At 39.2% G+C, this 21,453-nt stretch overlaps 1 protein-coding gene across 1 annotated transcript; it reads left to right on the top strand.

Moving 5' to 3' along the window:
* Window positions 1-3,659: 3,659 nt before the first annotated feature.
* On the top strand, window positions 3,660-20,442 carry fgf11b (fibroblast growth factor 11b). Its single transcript, XM_077740758.1, has 5 exons — window positions 3,660-4,598; window positions 13,732-13,842; window positions 15,182-15,285; window positions 19,550-19,748; window positions 20,107-20,442. Exons 1-5 carry the CDS (start codon window positions 4,406-4,408, stop codon window positions 20,241-20,243), a joined length of 744 nt encoding a protein of 247 aa, XP_077596884.1. The 5' UTR covers window positions 3,660-4,405; the 3' UTR covers window positions 20,244-20,442.
* Window positions 20,443-21,453: the final 1,011 nt, after the last annotated feature.

Here is a 21,453-nt window from a genome sequence, read left to right as displayed (position 1 = left end):
GCAGATTTGAGTATCATAACCTATAAATGTATTTGTTGCATTCACAAATACGTATATAATATATATATATATATATATATATATATATATATATATATATATATATATATGTATATATATATATATATATATATATATATATATATATATATATATATATATATATATATATATATATATATATATATACATATATGCAGCATTAAAATTAAGACGAGCAACTTAAGAGAGCAGAATAATCTTAAAAAATTCAATTTGAGCCCAAGATGTGCTCCTAAGCAATCAAATTCAAAGCACTTTATCCTACCCTGCAAGTATGAGTCAGTCACCTTTGACCTCTTACCCCATTACAAACATCCGACACACTTAATCCTTAATTCATTCTTGAGTTATTTTCAGGACATACAGGGGTAAAATAGCTCTTTCAAAAAGGCATTACTTGGTAGGTTATGATTACAATTATTACTTTTATGAGGTACTTTCCAGATCATTCTAAGATGAAGAAACATTTGGCTGCTGAAGTTTTGCAATACCTGTAAAGATGCAATTATCCTGTCTTCTGTCAGCCAGTTATTTGAGCGTTGGCGGAATCTGAGATGGCTTTTGAGAAGTCTGTTTTTGAATTTGTATGCACCGAGAAATCTTTCAATCTTGAAAGGAAAAATTAATCCTACAGATTTACCTGCTGAGACTTTAACCTGAGGCATAAGTGAAGATGGAAAGGGGGAGGGGGGGGGGGAGTAAAATGTAAACTTCAAAAGAGACCAAGAGGGCACAGAATTCAGTCGATTAACTTCTTTATTAAAAAGAATTAATTCTTGGAAACCCTGACAACATCATTTGGAATGTTTTGGTACATAAACATATAGAAAAGTCATATTTTTTTAATATATCTTGTGTCAAAAAAGGTAGCAAGCTTTGTTTTGATCAATAGCGAGTTGAAAATTGTAGTATTTTTGCCGATATTAGTATTTACGGACTAATTAATGATTGGAATTCTTTGGATTGGAATTTAAGTTAAGAAATGAGGCTGGAATTTAAAATAAGGATGAAAAGCATCCTAAATTCAGTGAAACTCTCATGTTTAACGCCTAATTGCCATAAAATGATTGAAATGGAGCGAACTAAAGAAGGAAATGGAGACTGATATGTACAGCACATCGCTAATGAGCAAGCCGACCGTCCATGGGTCATAGACATTGAAAATGATCATTTCTGTATGCAAGAAGCAAGCTTCACATTCCACATGGATGCATAATGGCGGAGGATTAGTGAAGAATTCCGCCCGTCATCTGCGGACAGCATGATGAGCTGGGGTGGGGGGGGGTGGGGGGGGGATTGAAGGAAAGAGAGAGAGAGAGAAAGAGAGAGCGATAACAGGAAGAGGGAGACAAAGACAGAACTAGGCCAATTGTTTTGATGCGCTTAACTCTTTCTGGCTTTGCGTGTGTGTGTTTGTGCATGCGTTTGTATTCTTATGTAAACATACTTAGACGTCAGCGAGGCCATTGTATATCCTGGAACAAAAGCATCGGGATGTTGATTATCCGACTCTATGAGGTGGGGTTACAATTCGTTTCATCGCAAATGGAAATGAATTGCTGCAAATTGCCAATTATTTCAATTAAAGTCATATCGCAATGTTGTTATTCTCATCAGATAGAGTCGGCTATTTAGCACCCTTCTTTCAGTGATCCTTCTAAGATTGAGTGGTTTGGTCCAAAATAAAAGAAATCTATGATTATTTTTCAAATTTAAAAAATATATGTTGGACATAGTACAAATATACAGTATCAAAAAAGTGTGCAACGTTATTTTCTACCCCTATTTGTGCTGTCAGCTCCCAAATACAATTGTACATATATAATCTGTCAATTAACTGGTTTCGGTACACTTACGTTTTACTATTCCATGTTGCGAAAGGCACAGTTTATCAAAATTGGGCTCCAGATATGTGAGAAAGTTTCATGGTGCAAATCACTGCTATTAATGAACATAATTGGTCACATTTATATTTGCCAACAGATACAGTAGTTATCCCTGCTAAGACTCATTTATGAGTCTATCTGTGAGTACTTTTGCTTCTATGAAAATGTGGTCCTTTGGTAATAAAAAATATTCTTGTTAGAATTAGCTGGGCTGTTCTAAAACATTTGGAACAGAGTGTGTTTCCGAAACTATCCGGCTGGCAATGGAAGTCGATCTAGGTTACTGAGTCTTTACCAGTGATAATAATAGATGAGCTGCACCTTCTGGCCTACTGGGAGATGTTTGCTCCTTCCCAGTCACTACAATGACACTGATAACAGCTAGATATCAGTCATTTCACAATCGGTTACCTTTCAAAGTATACATTTATAGTGGGGTTTAATATTTACAATCATATCATACAGCACTGCTTTCTAGTAGAAGATTTTTTTCTTCTTTTCATGACCCATTGAGAAGAAAACATCCCAACAAATACAAGGGAAACCTTCTCATACGGGGCGATCTTGTCCATTAGAAGATTAATCCAGTGTGGTTTAAAATTGAGGAATGTTTTAGGAATGAGTGGAAAAGATGAACTTCCTTTGACTTGTCAATACAAAGTGCATTATCTGATCTGTGCTTCCGCTGGGCAACGCGTGCCCTTGTACTCCCACTGAGACCGGACTGTCAACTGTCAATCAAGTGGTGACGTATGGTGGCCTTGCGTGGCATTGTTTGAAACGATTTGAATTGACCTTGTCTTTTACTTCTGCTTTGGCTTTCCTGGGAAAATTGGCTTGCAAAGGAGGTGCCAGGAAAAATAGCAAGATTGATTAGCCCTCAGAGCAGTTGCTTCATTGGATTTTAACCCAATAACGGCGTAGCAGAATGTCGTCGTTTGGCGCTCGAACTTTCCTACCCAGCTAAAATGAACATTATCTAACAAAAATAATAATAACAACTTTCTACCATAGCAAGAGACATTCTATAGAAAAAATAAATAAAAAGAGATGCAGGACAACAACGCACTAATAGGCCTTGCAATCCAAAAAAACAGGTGTTTAGTTACAAAAGATTAGGAACAACATATTAATGCATGATTCAATGAATGCAAAATCATTTGTTTAAATGTCGTATTCCAGATAAATTAAATAAGACATAAGATGAGCAGCAATGATGGCTAGATTAGTTGTATGCTGCTGGGAGAGCAAAATACTGACAGAGACAGCAGCAGGGAAGACTCCATTACAAGATATATTAGTCTCCGTGTGTTTGTGTGTGTGTAAGAAAGGTCGCAGTCGGTGATTGAGTTCCAAACTACCACAATCTGCTATTTTTACCAGCAAGCCACCCTGGAGTCTTTCCCCGCTGGCTTTAACAAACAGAAAACCAGCAGCTTAGACAAAGCTGTGAGTTTGTGAATTGGTCACTTACTGTTATGATTTTTCCCGTCCAGCTCATTCTCACACATGGCGGTGTTTCTCTCTCTTTCTCTCTCTTTCTCTCTCTCTCTTTCGCTTTCTCTCTCCCTTTCTCTCGCTCTCTTTCTCTCCCACACTCATGAATGTCACCTCTACTGATGGTGGCTGCTGGATTTCACACACACATCCTCTCAAAACCACTCGCTGACTTTGGATGAGGAGGAGGAGGAAGCGGGATGAAGGGGGGGAAGAGGGAGGAAAGAGGGGAGAGCCGGGGGTGAGGATTGTGGGAACAGAGCAATGCCATCAGGAGGCAGAAGAGGAGTCTCCATCTATCTGAGTCCATGTCTCTTTACTGTTCCCACAAGCATCGCCAGCGTGCCGTCTGCCATTCTACCGCTGGATTTAAATCTGCCGGATTACCACTCGGACTACCACACCATCGTCGGAGGCTGCCGCCTTTAAATGGGAGACAAAGTTCCACTGTGGACCGCACAAACGGTGTCAAACACCTGGATCTTCTTTCTTCCGTCATTCATCATTTCTTAGCGTTGGAAATGATTTCACTTTTCTCGCCTCAAAGTCTTTTTATACGTGGAAGCAGTTTTTAATAGGACTCCTTTTTTGGCAATATACCATTTCCTTTGAACTTGTTCATGACGGGACTGTTCTTTTCGCTGTTAAAGATGCGTGAAGAAGATCCACTGTATTCCTTCCCAAAGCCACCTTTATTATTATTATTACCATCATCATCCAAACTGGACTTTTTCTGCAATGATATATCGGTCTTAGTGTGAAGAGTATCTGTTGGACTGCAGGTGAACTTGCATCTCTACCCAGTTCTTCCATCTCTAAAGGGAACTCTCCCACTAAACGCTTCCCTGTTAACCCACTTAGGGTTTTCCCCGTGGGGTCTTCTCTACGACCTTGCGTCCTACTCCAGATTTTGCACCGAAGGGGGGTAAAAAACGGCCGGGAAGACACCCCCCTCCCAAAGTTGAGGGGGGGGTGGGAAAATGGCAGCTCTCGCTAGCTCACTCATTAGACAGAAACGGGCGGTCAAGGACGATCAAACCAACCGACCGGTAGCCAATAAACGGAAGCCCTGTCCAAAGAGCAACAAGTCTTTATGCCAGAAACAGATCCTGGTTCTCATCTCTAAAGTAAGACTATGTGGGGGTCGCAAAGGTCGCAATGAGAAGAGACCAGGTGAGTCATTGTCGTCATAAAACTAATCGCCTGCGCATAACATTAACATTTTATGTGCCATTTTATTTGCCCCTATTTCCTATGAACTTGGTTTACACAGGTCGGGGAAAAAAAAGGGAGCTTTTTTTTTATACCCTTTAAATTTAATTTGATGGTGTTTTCTGACCCAAAACACATCTGCATTGCACTAATGAAGTGTTTTATGAGAAATAAAAAGGTTTATATAAATATTAGGTATTGCCACGGTTCTCAAAAATATTATTGACGATTGTAAAACATGAAATGCTCACTTTTGTTACGATATCAGTAAATTTGTGTTTGCCTTGCGTGGTAATATTTTGAAACTTGGTATAAGAAAAAGAAGTTCTCAATATGGTGCAGTCGAAAAACCATGTTTTGATAGCGCCGCCATGTTAAACATGGAGTTGTATAGTATGTATACAGGCGGAAAACACAGTACATTTCCTGTCTTCGACTTCATTAAATTTCACAGATGAATCTAATGTTCTGAGAGTATATGACAACCTATAATTGATGATGCAAAAGAGTCTTTTTGATTAGACTGATGCAGAAGTCAATAAAAAGGTGATTGAATGTTCTATGTGAATGAGTCACCAGCTTAAATACACAGCGCTTAACTATTTAGCTTGACGCCAATAGACGTCTAGTGGGAGTGAACGTTGCTTATTTAAAGAGTTTTTTTTACTCCGTTTTGGAAAAGCCAAATGATTTGACATCTATCATTGCAGCGGACACTTAGATTTGCATTTGACGCATGCGCGCTAGATGCTTCTTGTCCTTCCTCTATTACCCAACGGCATATTGTTTGACTTGGGAATTTGAGTTATGGGGGTGCTGTTCTGCCTCTGGACAGAGAAAATGAACACTTCTCTGGAGGAGGTTTATCAAGTTCATTATCTTGAACTACACACACACACACACAAATGAATGTGATGTACTTGAGAAATGCTTAAAAGTTCAAGCGGACAGTCAAAAGAATGATGCCTTTTTTTTAGTTAAACTGCCTTATTTCAAGGGCTACTCAATTACTAAGTAATTGAGCAAAAACAATTAACATTGGGCATTTCCGTTGACCTTGAGAAGCCAAATCTAACATGAATTTACTCATCTGTGATGCTCTCTTGGTCTTCACAAGTTCAATACAATAACAACAAGGTAAAAATGTAAGTATTTCATCATCTCTCTCTTTAAAAGAAAGTGTTTAATGCATTATTGTCTCCCAAATTCAAATGTGTGTTAATATTTATGTATTGCATTACATCACTACCATTTTTTAAACAACTCTACATATTCTAACCCCACTCGCTAAATCCATACTTCACATTAATAGCCTTTTTATTGTAGTCATAACACCCCAGTGTATACACCAAAATAATTGTTTTTGAAGGATACTACTCCATCAGCTTGGGAGAGAGAGAATAATAAGCAGTTCTATTATTATAAATCTCCTACGGTGAGGTTTTCCATTGAAAAGTGGGATTGTTTTTGCTTCACTGAGACACAATAGAATTCACAAGACACTTTGTAGAGATGTTGGTGAACAAATGTCTTCCACGAAGAGGCCACATACTGTCACACTTGATTGGGGAAGGCACTGGAAGTTGGATTTTTTTATGTTTGCCCGCGGAGCCAAAAGGCTGCTTTGAAGCAAAATGATAATTATATAAAAATGGCACGTGATGAGCAATGATCAGCGTTTATGCTTGATGAGGACTTTCTAGAAATCTGCACCATCCTAACATAGATCAAATGCTCTGCTTCTAAAAAAAAAGTACTATATTATACATTCCGCGGAGGTCATTCAATGGCCAAAAGACACGGTAAATCATTTATGATATTGTGGCGGCCATGGTGGCGCCATGTTTGATGTTGCGGTGACAAAAAAAGGGAAATGGGGACATGGGAAATCCTCATTCTTAACCAGATTTGTGGTTATTATCATTTTGATTGCATAAGATGTTGTTTAGCATGTATGCTGTTTAAGAAAATGTTGCCCTGTGTGATGGGCAAAAGCATCAAGGGAGGATTGTGGCCAGCCAGTTGGAAAGAATCGTTGGGAGTAGAGTATTCTAATTGGTTAGATACGGTTCTGGGGTGTACCAACGCAAATTTAGATGAAAAAGACTCTGCTCACCCGTGACCTCCATGAGAATAAGAGCCATAGGAGATGAATAAATAGTACATATAAATGCAGAATGTGCATAAGATAAGCATATTTTTCTGTGTATATATATCATCAAGACGATATAGTTTGTTATTGGTCATTGAAGTTTTTTGTAATCATGTAGTGACCTCGCCAGAATTTAAGTGGAACCCCTAAACTTTGAAATTGTACTTTTTAAAAGGGCATATCGCCCAACCCTAGGAAATAGTTAGAGGTCAAAATACTGTTTTGCTTACAAGAAGATCAAAGGTGAGACAGCGGCCAGAAAAGAAATGATGTGGAAACGATACATTGGCATGTCTTCAAACCACCTACTAAGCCTCCGGTGAGATTTGGCTCACATCACCAGGGAGCAAAATATTTCATGCCATCTGGGGTTCATGATATGCTAGCATGTATCAAATCAACACACAGTTCATTTCTGGCGTCATTTCGTCCCGCCAAGTGCAAATCTGGCCGTTGAGTTTGAGGGAATTGCAATTTTCAATGTGATGAGACATTTTGACCTTTAATTTTGTCACAATTCTCAAATAGATTGTCTGGATGGACTGGGAAAATAAATGTGTGCCTGATATTGAGCTTGTATTATTGTTGGAGAATGGTGAGCTTTAGGCACTTTTCTTTGCATCACTGTGTATTATAGGGCGGACGCTAAGGATGATTTTCGTTAAACTTGATGTCTTGGGTTAGAATGGAACGAGTCTGTGGGAAGCTTTTTAAAAAAAATGGATTAAATCGATCAGCGTTTTCTTTCTTGGAGGAATACAGCTGTAAAAACCTTTATTTTATTGTGGTTTAACAAAATAGGAAGATCCGTTTACAATTTGCATAATGCGACCCACATCTTATGACAATAAAAATGTAACGTGGTTATATATTGTCTGGATTTTTGAGGTGCTGTCATTTTGTCATTGTATAAATTGCATGTTTACAGGATATTTGGAATTTACAATATCCTGTGGGTGAAAAAAGCCATTGCGGAATCAACTTCTACATTTGCACAACTCAGCATGTCGTTTGCACACATCATAATTTCCCAGTTGCACGAATTATAAGTAGAGCTTTATTTCCTGAAAATAGCCTATGGCTGTGTGGATTATTTAATCTCATTCCTAGTATCAAACTCTACTATCTTTGAGAAAGGGGGGCAGAAATGTCTCTCCCATTGATTTGCATAGATATACTGTATTATATATATCATAGGACTGGGTAATTTGGCCAGCAAATAACATTTCCAATTTTTTTGTGTGTTTTTATGAACATTTTATGAAGTTATACTTGTATCTATACCTAAAAAAAATGTTTTAATATAATAATTCAAGGTAAAATAGAATAATTTGAGCTGGCAAATGTCACTTCCACCCAAGTGCGTTAACACAAAAATTGAATGGAGTTGAAAGGCGACGCATTTTGAGTAAGTATCCGAGGACAGCTGGAGCACAAACGTTAGGCCCGAGGGAGCAACGGACCGAGTTACAAGGAGAGATCCAGCCGAGGATGGCATTAAGCTGACCCCAAGAGATCAGGGCCGAGCAAAGTCGCTTACTCGACAACACCTGATCAGACGATGCAGTGTTGGGTAGCTTCTCATCAGAACTTTACTGACTGTGACAGGGGTCAGAGCAAGGCATTGGGAAAAAGCAGAAGAGACCGACTGGCAGAGAGGAAGGGAGAAAAGGAGGAAGGGAGGAGGAGTATGGCCAAGGTAAACAGACACTAATCGGAGAGAAGTCAAGATCTCGGCGATGCCGGAGAAGAATTGTCTTCCCGAGTGGAGTCGGATGGGAACGCTAAGGGAAGAGACAGATAAAGGGCCTAATCAAACATGCAGGAAGATGGGGGAAAGAGAGATAGGAGAGGAGATTAAAGGGAAGGTTTGGAAGAGAGGGGAAAAAAAGCGGGGAATCAGCCTGCCTTACAGAAAAAGGCAAGGGGGGAAACCGCTGGGCTGGATATTAACTGTCACTGCAGAAAGCTCCCTTCAAAATGAACTTTTCACTTGTTCACGCCCACTAAAAAGAAAGAAAACGTCTCTGCTGTTAGGTTTTGTTTGATTCTCTAAAATTGGCAGTGTTGGTTAGAGGAGTGCATGGATTTCTACTTGCAGAATTGTCATTTCTACAGAAAAATGAAGAAAAAAAACAGGAATATGCAGAGCAACAAAAGCCGTATTAGCTTCAGATGGCCCGGCAACAAACAAACACGGTTTTAAGCGCTTCAGCCATGACGTGTCTAAAAAGCTACAACTTGTCTGAAAAGGTGCCAAAACTCCCAACTGATAAAATATCTCAACTTGTGAACTTTGACGGATCAAATACTAAGAAATGACATTAAAACTCCAAAAGGCGATTCCATCCTTTAAATCTTATCTGATGAGATGTGAGCAAAAAAAAAAAAGCAATGAAGTTCCCAACCCTAATCTTCTGTTTCTTAATAAAAGTGGAAATGTGCAGAAGATTAAGGGTTTTATTTATGCATTTGCTTCCATTCCACGGCTTATCTAATTCCTCGTCTCTTGATTGCAGAAGCTTCTCAACACTTGTGCACACACACACATAGAAAAAGAAGTCAATGGACATGAGCAGATTGTGTTTGTGTGTGTGTGTGTGTGTGTGTGTGTGTGCGGCCTTCTGAAGTTATAGTGGCCTTGATATTTAGCTGTGGAGAAGCTGTTGACAAAGCTCTTAAGTCGTATTTAAAAGTGAGACAGCTGAGGGATGCGTACGTAGAGAGCATCCGTTTGTTTCCTGTCGTCCTGAAGGTAGCACCTTCACCTCCCACACATACTTGCTAAGTGGTATTGGTGGGAGTTTTGATTAAAGCTGACAGGGACAGACTGAACTTAACTGTAACAAAAGAAAGACAGGAGGACGCCTATTGGGGGGGGGGGACGTCGAGAAACTGCGTTTCAAAAAGAGGCAAGAATGGACATGAGGGCTGAAAAGTGGTATTATAGTCCATTTGAAATTTATAAATGATGCTTACTGTGGTTGTTAAATGTATTTAAGTGTCAAACTGAAATGTTTGTATATGATACTTGATATTAATTTTAAACCAAACACAACTGTTGTGTTCATTTAATATATTTAGCAAAGTATTACCCAAAAATATTCATCGAATTGGTAAAATGTGTTAATTTAATTGTTTTTGTACTATTGCATGTCTTCAAAAGGGGAAATTTGCTATAAAAAATATAGCATTTTACTTCTTAATTTAAAAAAGTTAGGGTTTTATACCTGTAGAATTGAAAATGGGATTGAATCATTTTTGAAGTTAAGATAGAGTAAGGTATATTAGTATGGTGACAATGCTATTGCATACTTCTTTACATATATATATATATAAAATAATTGTGCAGATAAATGTCTGTACATTTATATTCCCCAAAAGCTATGTGCATACTGCATCCTAAAAATGTTCCTCACGCATGATTATATTTATAAATTTGAGCCAAACATCATCTTGAGATGATGTATAATAGAGTCCCTCCACCCATCTTGTGCCACTCTGTTCTTAAAATCCTCTCCCAGCAGCTACTTTTCTCTTCTCTGTAGAAAATGAGCTCTTGGATCATTTTCAACACTTTCTTTCATTCCCTATTCTAAAAACAAATAAAAAATTTAAGGATATATCTAAATAATCAAAGCAAACACTATTCTTTTGTACATTCAGCCAATATCTACAGTTTCAATCAAACCAATCAGATCGGAATAGAAGGATAACTCAGTCTTGCCAAGTTAAGTAAAATATTTGAAGATTTAGTTGATCTCCATTTGATGAAAGGAGTAAAAAGCTGCAAGAGAATAACTGAGACACTAAGTCTTGAGGATATATACGTCAAGGAAAACCCCCATTGTTTGATTCGGTCAGAGCAGACGAACAAATGTCCTTGGCCGCTCAGTCATGCAGCTCCAAGTAATTACCAGCAGCCCTCTCAATAGAAAGTCAGCTATCAGGGTATTAGCCAGCAACATACTGAGCTTGAATCAAAGCAGATAGATCACTAACACATACGCAACACTGATTAGTGATAAACCTAAACTCATGCTTTTTTTTCAGAGCAATCACAACTGATGACTGTACTGATTGCCTTCTTCTTCTCAACTGGTTTACACACACACATCTAATTGCTCAGTGAATAGTGGTACTATTAGGACGATGACTCCTGCGAGGATTCCAATACGATTTTTGGTGTTGAATGTAAATTGATAAGCGGCTTCTCGGCATGTAGACTGAAACGGCTACTGTGGTGAAAATACCCGGGTGAAAATGGATTACTGGATGTCTATGGTGCGGTGCTCGGACATTTGGTCGCCGGGACGTTTGGTGGCCCAGACGTTTGGTCCCCCAGACGTTTGACAACACTTTACTGTTGAAATCAGCTCTCAAAATTATATTGATGAGAAAGTTTAATATCTAAATATCTACTGTTGAAAGGAGCTCTCAAAATTATATTCACCCGGGCGACCAAACGTCCGGTCATGCTATGGCGCCAACAGACAATCCCAAAATGTTCTCTATCGGTTAATGAGCTTGCCAGGAATTGGCCATTTGCTTGAGAAATTTCTCCTCTTCTTCTACCTGTCCACTCCTATCGCGATTCCCATTCATATGTGACGACGGTCACTCGGGGAAACGTGCCTGCTGACGAGTCGACATGTTGTGGGTACCACGTATGCCAGTGATGTACACAAACAGACAGGCAGGTTTCTTTGGCGACCTACACTCCACTGACCTGCATCAGCTAATGTTTTCTGTCACTCAAGCCCACATGGCTCCCAGAAGTGATAAACATCATCATCCACATGCCCTGCAAGGGAAATATCCATAGTCAGTCCAGAGCTGAACAATGCGCCTCAGGCATATTCATCGAATATTGTGTAAATTGGATCGAATGCGCTCAAAGAAACTATTTGCACAGCAGCTACAGATAGAAAAAGTCATTCTGCGGGGACGGAAAATCTGTCTTATTATTTGAAAGTAAAAGAGCAGCTGGTGAGCCTGGTAAGCTATTGTACCAACTGGAGGTTTCATTTATTCACTTTCCCTGCTGCTTGTCCTTATGAGGGTTGTAGAGGGTGCTGGAGACTATTTCAAAAAACTATGGAGAGCAGGGGGAGGTTGCTAGCCAATCGTAAACTGGATTACCCGGAGAAAAACCAACACAGACCTGAAGAGAACATGCAATGGCCTTTTCATTTATAAGTTAATTATTCGCCTATTCATTATCAATACAGCTCATCTTCAACAGCTAATTAAAGAGACTAGTAAAATTTAAAAATGATGATGTTTGCTTAGACTAATTAATCCACTTGAAGTGGGAGTCTTGGCTTTAATGAATAAATTGAATTTCTGCCAAAGTTTTCTTCTATTACATACACAGATGCCACTATTAATAATACATTTTTAAAAAATAATAACTTCATTTATAGTGCATAAAAAATAGGACTGGGAAATTCTTTGATGGTGTTGAACATTTTAGTACCGTGATAAGGTAAAAAAAAATAATACAGGTGGCATATTTTGCAACATTGTCCAGTGAGTTCTGCTGGGAAATATGGCCGAAGTTTGGCAGAAGAGGGCCAACCGCTAGTCCCTTTCAAGCATGTTCCCCTCCCTCATTATACATTGGAAATGAATGGTGAAATTAGTAAGCGTGAGCATTAAAAAAAAGGGGGGTAGATGAGTCATGGTGGACCTGCAGGGTTCTCCTTACTGTGTGAATTACCATGAAAGAGGAAGGGAGGTTATGTCTGTTTCTTAAATTAAAAAGAGCTGTGGGGCTTTTGCTCATTAAACATTCACTCTTTTTAGCCCCCCTTGTCCCCACCCCATCCTGTCCTCCACCAGCCAGGTTCCTGATTGCATCTTTTATGTTGCTAACTCTCCATCTTGCACTCTAAATTTAGCCCCTGATGACCCCCCAATAGCAAAAAGTGCATGTGGTAGCAAACTCTTCCCAATCATTTGAAGGCTATGAGACAAAATTTATTATTTATTTGATATGTGGATTAATAAATTTAAGTTTATTCTGTGTGACGCTGGGTATTAGTTTTGTGTGCATTTAAGTGTTAAATGCGCCATGGGCGATTCTTTAATTAAGTAAGAATTGTGAGTCATTAAAATTTAAAAGTGGTCATGATTAATATAGTATATAGTGAAAATACACTGAGAAGAACTAATAATTGTATATTTGTCATAATACTATTATTAGTAGATTCATTCCAGACTTTAAATTACATTAACAGGTGCCTACTTAGTCTTCTGTTCTCCATTTAACTATTTTTGTGTTTGGTTTCTGGTCAAATAAAAAAAAAATGCTCTCTCAAAAATGTGATTTATACTGCAGTGTGACTTATATATACTTTTTTGCCTGGTGTGGTTTATAATCCAAAAATAATTCAATTAATGCATGTCACATTTTTTTTTTTCATAAGAGGATTGCATTTGACTCCTGTTGCGCTGTTGTGTATATCTTTTCAACCAAATTATTCTTTGATTATTATTAGTATTATTTTAGGGTGCCAGAAAATGGTATTGGTGCAACATGCATGTTTAAATGCTGATTTGTGGAATAGGAGAGTATATTGTATCGCTGCAAGTGATTCTGTAGGACACAAACAAGCAAAATGTTGATGTCAGCTTGTTAACGTGCTTACAATAATGCTGACATGCTGATGTTTATTTAACAGGGCTATTAACATAACTAATTTGTTAGCATGCTATACGTGCTGCACAAAAAGTACAGATGAGATGTGATGGGGCCAATGGTCAATGCCAAATGCAATCAGGTCACTTGTCTGAAAAGTATACTGATTTACGAGTAAAAATATTATTCGAACTACAACTACGTACTGATTTTGTTTATATGGCAAACAAAGCTAAAACTTAGGTATAATCACAATCTATGATGTACTAATGGAGATGTTTTATTGCATTGTTTTGCAGAGCCACAGTTGAAAGGAATTGTATCCCGCCTGTATAGCCAACATGGATACTACTTACAGATGCAACCTGATGGTACCATGGACAGTACCAGAGATGAGAGCAGTTTATTTTGTAAGTGTGTAGCTTCTTCATGTCTTCCAATCTTTTACGGTATTTACATAATTCCATTCTCAACATTCTGAACCTGAATCATTTTACACCCACTGGAAAGGAAGCACTCCAATGTTGATGATTTAAATTCCTGCTCTGACCTTAAAAGAAAGTTATCTTACCATCTCGAAGTCTAATTTGATCTTTTCAACCCCAGATTATGCAATTTATACTGCAGGTATAATTGAATTTTACAGCTTTGACCCTCCACACAAAAGCATAAATTTGCACTGTAGTCGCAGTGGATGGATTCAGTCAATTTGTTACATTCTCCACATATCCCATTTTTTTTTTACTATCTTAGCTCAGGTGCTGTGTCTAACTATCCACTTTTAGCTGTGCTCCAAGCCCCATTTGCTGAGGTAGAGCATCCCCGCTATTATCCAGTTTTAGAGTGAGTGTTAGGCTTAGTGAAGGTGACACAGTGTACAGTTTGCTGCAACATAAACTCCAAGAGGTCACAGCATTTAGGCAAAAAAAGAGAGATGTGGCATGCACTTCAGAGAGACTGCAGCCTCAAATAAACTGCGACATTGACAATAGAGTCTTGAGTGGTGACATTTTCTAAACTGCTCATCCTCACGTGTGTCATGGGGGGTGCTTGAGCCTATCCTAGCTAACTATGAGCACCAGGCGGGGCACAACCTCAATCGGTGGCCAGCCAATAGCAAGACACAATGAGAAAAACAAACCATTACTTGTACATAGTGGCAGTTTTGAGTGTTCAACCAGCCTACACTGCATTTTTTAGGATGTGGGAGGAAACCAGAGTACCCAGAGAAAACCCACAAACTCAGGAGAGAACATGCAAACTCCACTCAGTGAGGACAGACCTGGAATCAAACCCTCGACCCCAGAACAGTGCGGCCGCCCTAGAATATTTAACCTTTCTATTTTATCCATTTGGAAAAAGAACTTGAAGAATAGATTTAAAAATGAATATTTACTGTTACTCAATATTTTTGAAGGGTAAAAAAAATGGAGGAAAATCCCATTTATGAAGCGGATTAAAATAAATAGATTTGTATCATTCGGAGGTCAGCAATGTCTCTATGAGTTAAGGGTCGCTAATCGATGAGTCAATTAATGGTGGCTGACCTAGTTTACCTGCCATTGAAGGCGCAAGACATATAATCCATTTTGACAGGGAGAGGCGAATGAACCAACTAGAGCCAAATGAGTTAAATATTCATATGTCACCCTGAGCTAAAGGATTTTTATGGTTTGGTTTCACAGTTGTGTGACGTTCTATTTTCTCTCTCCCTTTTCTATCTTTCCTAAACTGTTTTATCCAATTTAGCACAGTTTAACCTAATTCCTGTGGGACTGCGGATTGTGGCAATCCAAGGAGCAAAGACGGGGCTGTATCTTGCCATGAATAGTGACGGATACCTCTACACTTCTGTAAGTATGCTGTGGGGGATAGGTCTGGGAAAATATCCCAGGCTGAATTTAGATGGAGTTTGGGGAGGTAAGCTGTGCATATAGCGATCGCTGCATGATCCTGATCAATTCTTTTTTTATGTGTGTGTGTGTACTTAAGAAATTTGCAGTGTAATACACGGGAGGCCTTCATTATTACGGTCATTGTGGATTTAGAATTTCTACTGCTTTTCTGTTACATCATCCCTTTCTTATCATTACACTTCTAGTTTCACTTTTGATTGAACTTGAATAATTAACCATTTTATCTTTTGTCAAAAATGTGAATGGGGCATATTTTTGGTTTACATATATATTTTAAAGGTCACTTTTGGCTGTTAAATGACATATTATTCATGAAAATATGTTGGTTTAAATTAGAAAATGTGTACCTTACAGGAAATAGAGATGCTTTAATTTAACTAAGGATATACAATATCTTATGATATGGCACAAATATGTTTGCAATATTTGTCAACTTCACCAAGGCTGTAATTTATTTATTTACTTCAACTACAAATGCCTCTTCATTGTACTTTATATGTTCGATCCTATGCATATTTTTAACACGAGTTTTGATTGCTGGATTTGTACCGTCCATTTCTGATCACAGAAAGGTACATGACTTGGATTTACATTCAAACTGTCTTTGCTACTCTGAATAGGAACAAGTAGAAACTATTTATCTTACTATTGTCCATCAACACAATCCAAGATAACTTGTCCGTGAAGGCACGTTGTGGTGGAAGGGCGTTTATCTGATAAATGGCGAAAAATAGAATAGAAAGAATGCAGAAAATATTGCCGCCTGATATCCTGTTTGCACCAGGCTTCTCCGAGTGTGTCGGTTTGAGTGAACGATATGAGAACAATCATGTGCAAAATTGTGCACTATGCATATCGGAAATGAAGCAGCCCTTATTATCTATCCTCTGAGCCGCCGCTCTATATGCTGTTCCTCTGTGAACTGAGCGGGGATTTCCTCTACTGCAGTCAATAGCTGGACTAGTGCAGCCCTCATTTCTTTCCAGCACACACATTTAGCTGCATACATCCCAGATGTGCGCACTCACCAAATCCAACACCTGTCTTGGGGTGTAATATCATGCATATTTGATTTTATGACCCCATATTTTCCTTTCAAGTGCGTCTAAAGCACTGCATTAATGGTGCAGGACCAGTGTGGAAGTAAAATAGCAGTGGCTCTCTGCATATTTTTTGCTCAAAGGCCATGCTCTGTTGTTATACTCGAAGAATCCCAAGAGAAACATGTTAGGACATTTTTTTTCACTCATTTAATGAGTCTACCACCAGTCAAAGTCCAATACAATAGAATTGGTCAATGGCAGTTAAAGATTTAACTAGAAAAATGCAAAAATCCGTAGTGCCAAATAAAATTTAGCCCACAACAACACATTTCTGGTGACCTGATCTCATACAAAAAAAGGAGAGTCCAACTCTTAGTTTAAATATCACCCAGAAAACCCAATTACAAATCTGTACGACAGTATTTACTAAACCTATTCCCTTATTCAGTTCACAAGAGCGGCTAGCTATATCTAGTGCCAAAACAAGGTCCATTTTCACTGCTATTAGAGTTCAATTTCTGCATGTGTGTTAGGGCGCCATTCTGTGTGGTTTCCATTCCACTGCAGCACTTTTATGGAAAAATATGGTGATTTTCCGGTTGTTCCCGAGGCTGGGAAACTCCTGCTTTTTTTTTTCCAGAGAGCTGTTGGGATAGTCAATTGGCGCAGGGAGCCTCTATGACACTGTGACCCCTGCTGTCTCAAAAGGACACTGCAAATAATTGCATGTCAAATACGTATGCCCGGGCGGGCGTGTTGAGAATTCGACAGAGTCTGTATTTGCCGGGCATTGCTTCTAATTTCACACGTGAGGACACAAATGCAAATAAGACATTAGAAATGTATTGATTTTTCAGCTACCCTTTTGGACGTAGAATTTGCCGGAGAATTTGTGATTTTGATTTGCAAATTCAAGGAGGAATCATATTGGATGTGGCCTTTTTTTGTGGTATAATAGCCTTGCCAGCCCATAAGTGCAAGGTGAGTTAAGTATACTGAAGGAGGTATAGGAGAGATGTAATCACAAATGAGAGTTGGGTGCTGGGGGGGAGATGCATTCCCGCATCATAATATGCTTGTGTCCCACCTTGCGGATTCTCAGCACGGACGCCACATATTGTACCTGTCTCGTCTGCTTTCATTTAAATTCATTTGGGCACGGGACGCACGAGGGAGGCAAAGTAGGTGGAAGGTGAGACATTTATTAAACTGACAGTTGGAATACACAATACAGCGGCTATGTTCAGATGGAAAGGCCTACTTTTATGTAAGCGTGGACTGTTTCATTTTCACTTTATTCCTATTCTTCTAATGACAATCAGGTGACATTAAGTAGGATCTGCTCTTTTAAAGGAATAGGCATACATTTATACTATTTTTTTTTTTTTAAGTATCGCATTTGGTTATGAAATTGCATCCCATCTAGTATTTGCATGCCTATCAGGACCAGTGTGGTTTTTTTGGCTCCTGTAAATTACTTAATGCTGTTTTTTTTAGCTCCAGGACACTTTTCAAATCTCAATTCTAAATCTTAATTTTAATCTCATCATATTCCTATGTATTTTTCTCTCGGAATATTACATTGCATGACGTCTTGCAATTTCCCGCGGCATACTGGTTGTTGGCAAACAGTGCTCTAGGCAAATATGTCCGCCTTGTGGGACTACTTTTCTTAAAAATCTAATGATAGCAATAAAAAAAAAAATGTAGTATTTGTAAACAGAGCATTTCTTGTACACGGCTTACTTAAATACAAAAAAAAATAGTATTTGACATTTACTGGTTACACTTTTTTGGGAGGGAGGTCATTTTACTGGTCTAAAAATAAGTATGGGATCATTATCAACCAAATATATCTTGGAAAAAAGTGTGATTGTGTTCATTCACATAGACAAATGGTTTTCCTTTTTAAATGGATTGGATGTGAATCGTTTTAAAGTAGAAACTGGACATTTATAAATCACCAATGGCATTGAAGAGTGCTATATCGTTTTTTTTTTCTTTTAGTTTCTCTCCTGGTTTGTCTGGGACACCTTCTGCCCCCCTCCCTGCTCTCTGATCTGATAAATAATGAATGAGGCACATCACCTATCGATCCAATCCTCTTTGTGTTAGCCAAAGCAAAGGATATCAAACCTGTCAGGGAATCTGAAAATAGATCCACGCTGTAGTGGCGGCTAGATTTGTTGCATTAGGAGCCAGGGCAGGTTTTGTTCTGGCGTAAAAATGGCCTCACATACTTTGTAAACCAGCCTAGTGCACAGAGAAAGGTCACAAAGACCTGAATGGCTATGTGAGCTAAAGGGTGATGCTTCCCAGAGAAGGAGGAAGGTGACGATAGTATGCTTCAATCTAAGTTTCGCTCTTCCTTAAAGTCAGTTTATGCTTAGTGGTGGTCCTGTAGTTTTTGTCCTTCCCAAAGTCTCAGAGAAAGACGCCACTCAGCCATTTCTGCAATGCTGATCGTGATTAATCAATTGGGCAGATTGGCGTCGCTGTCTGACAGGAGAAGGACTCTGACAAGACTGATAGAGACCAAGGGAGATGTATATCCGTCAGGATTACTTCATCTCAGTGGGGAACACTGTACAGGCTTCACTTGTCCTTATGGAGAGAGCAAAACAGTGCACGTGCAAGAAATATCAAAATAGGCTCAGAATATTTTATCATTCCTTTACAACCTGTGATTTTGTTACAATGAATCAATATTGTAAATCTTCTACGCAATTGATTTACCATTAAAACCAACTCCAAAATGAGTATAAGTTGGTGATGGACCCTAAAAACACTAAAGTTGATTTATAAGTATTTTCCTATTGTCTGCCATTGATGGCATTCAGTGACAATTTGACTGGGTGAGGAAAATGTACAAATATTCAACAAATATTGAACGCCCATTGCCGTCAATGGCCCCCAATGAGTGCCCCGTAAAAGGGATGATTAAACAAATCATTAGCGTGGCCATACGAATAACTTTAGAATGAATGACTTGGTCTGTTCCCTCTGGAATATGTAATGATTAGCAGATATGTAAATGTTGTTTTCTCATGTATGCCATGGCATGAAGGCTTGTGTTCAAAGACTAATTTGGCCTCCCTGGCAATAGTTGCTGATTTGAACGTACCTCTGCCCCGCTCCCTTTTCATGTTTATTTCTAGGATCACTTCACTCCGGAGTGTAAGTTCAAGGAGAGTGTGTTTGAGAACTACTACGTCACGTACTCCTCCATGCTCTATCGGCAGACCCAGTCTGGTCGTTCTTGGTATATCGGTATCAACCGTGACGGCCACGTCATGAAGGGTAACCGGGTAAAGAAGAACAAAGGTGCCGCGCACTTCCTGCCTAAAGTTATTGAGGGTCAGTTTTCACTCGTTTTCGTCACTTTGAGTGAGGCCAATTTTACATTTTTTTAATACCAATGTATCTTTTTTTAAGGTAAAACGGGCTTATTAAATCAGATTTGTTTGCATTTCTGTTAACTGAGCCAATGAGTGGCAGTTTAGTGCACGTACTAGAAAGTTCTGCACTGGATTCCACGTTTGGAAACAAAACCCACAATTAAATTGCATTTGTTACTTTTTTTAAACCTGGAAAATCTTTTGTAGTTAATGAATTGGGGTCAAAGTCATGCCTCGGATTTAAATGTAGAAACAATATGATGCATTGGAGTCGTTGCTTATCAATGGTGACGCTAATTATTTTCTTTGTTACATAGTTGCAATGTATAAGGAGCCATCGCTACACGAGCTCACAAGCGAGCCTGTGAGTCCGCCGCGGAAGACTACCAAAACATCCGATTCGCCATCCTTAAAAAATGGACGGAAAGAAGCTCCCAAGGCTGACGCCTCATAGCACAGGAGAGCGAGGGTGGGTCAGAGGGCAACGGTGACACTTGGAACACCGTCAGTCACCCATCATGCACCGAGGTTGGCTGTGCGAATCGCCCTCGGGATGCGAGATGCTGAGGGATGACGCATGGGATGGCTGAGTGAGCGGCCCATCACAGACAACAGTAGGAGAAAGAGAAAGAAAGAGAGGAAGCGCTCCCCCCCACAGCACCCCCCCAAAAAAATCCACACACACACACACACACACACTCCAGCACTTATCAGCGGTTTCCTATTTTGCAAAATTCTCCATCAGCCATGTTTACAGAGCAGTCTCAACTTGGTCATCTTTACCCATACATCCACTCAATAGTTGGCCATCGCGCCAACCCGCCGGCTTTACCCAGACCATCTGCCAAAAAGCTGGGCTAATCATCAAGGTCAACTCAAGTTCAACCAGAGATGAAACGGCTCGTGGAGTCAAAATGTCAACTGAAATCCGGGGTCAAATAGGGTGGGTGGGAGATGAGGATCTGGGAGAAAGTCATGGCAGATTATATACAAGTGGATGCCATTATTTTACATGTAGATTGGGCCCTATTAGTACCACCACCATACCAGTAAAAATCCACAACTAAATGTCTGAATAATAGCCATCAGATTGTAAATTGGACTCAAATCAATGCTTTAAGACAATATGGATTGGAACTAAAAGTATAACTCCACATAGGGTTGGGCAATATGGCCTAAAACTAAGATCTCAGGTCTTTGACTTAATTTCCCACCAATGTTAATTCCACTCCAAGTGACAACTTAACATAAAGGATCAATTTCTTCTTTATGGGAAAAAAATCAACTTAACTCTTGTACAAAAAAAATACAACAACACAACAAAGAACTCAAATTATTCATAGTCAATTCATCGCCACTTAGCAAGAAAAAAAAATGAATAATGGAAATTCTCTTTCCAGCCTTTCTACTTATCAAGTGATCACTTATCATTTTTTGAGCTGGCTCAAAGGCTACACATGAACAACTGGGTCATAGTTTCAATCCAGTGTGGATCAGAATCTAGTCATGTGCAAAAAAAAAGCGGAGGTGTACACTTCACTCGGCATCTGCTGTCAGCAGAAAGCTGGGTTTGAAGGCAAACATCAAAGCCGGAGGAGCCTCTGAGCAGCGCCACTTGTTATTCCGACGATGTCTGCCAGCTTATCCACCCGCTCGCTCGCTCA

The sequence above is a fragment of the Stigmatopora nigra genome, chromosome 19 (genome assembly GCF_051989575.1).
Source record: "Stigmatopora nigra isolate UIUO_SnigA chromosome 19, RoL_Snig_1.1, whole genome shotgun sequence".
Taxonomy (NCBI): domain Eukaryota; kingdom Metazoa; phylum Chordata; class Actinopteri; order Syngnathiformes; family Syngnathidae; genus Stigmatopora; species Stigmatopora nigra.
This window is presented reverse-complemented; position numbering and strand designations above follow the sequence as displayed.

Excerpts from the sequence above, each read along its gene's own strand:
- fgf11b (XM_077740758.1), top strand. The coding sequence starts at position 4,406 with ATGGCAGCTCTCGCTAGCTCACTCATTAGACAGAAACGGGCGGTCAAG. Across the intron at positions 13,843-15,181 it reads AGATGAGAGCAGTTTATTTT|CACAGTTTAACCTAATTCCT; the intron begins GTAAGTGTGTAG and ends TATCCAATTTAG. Across the intron at positions 19,749-20,106 it reads CCTGCCTAAAGTTATTGAGG|TTGCAATGTATAAGGAGCCA; the intron begins GTCAGTTTTCAC and ends TTTGTTACATAG.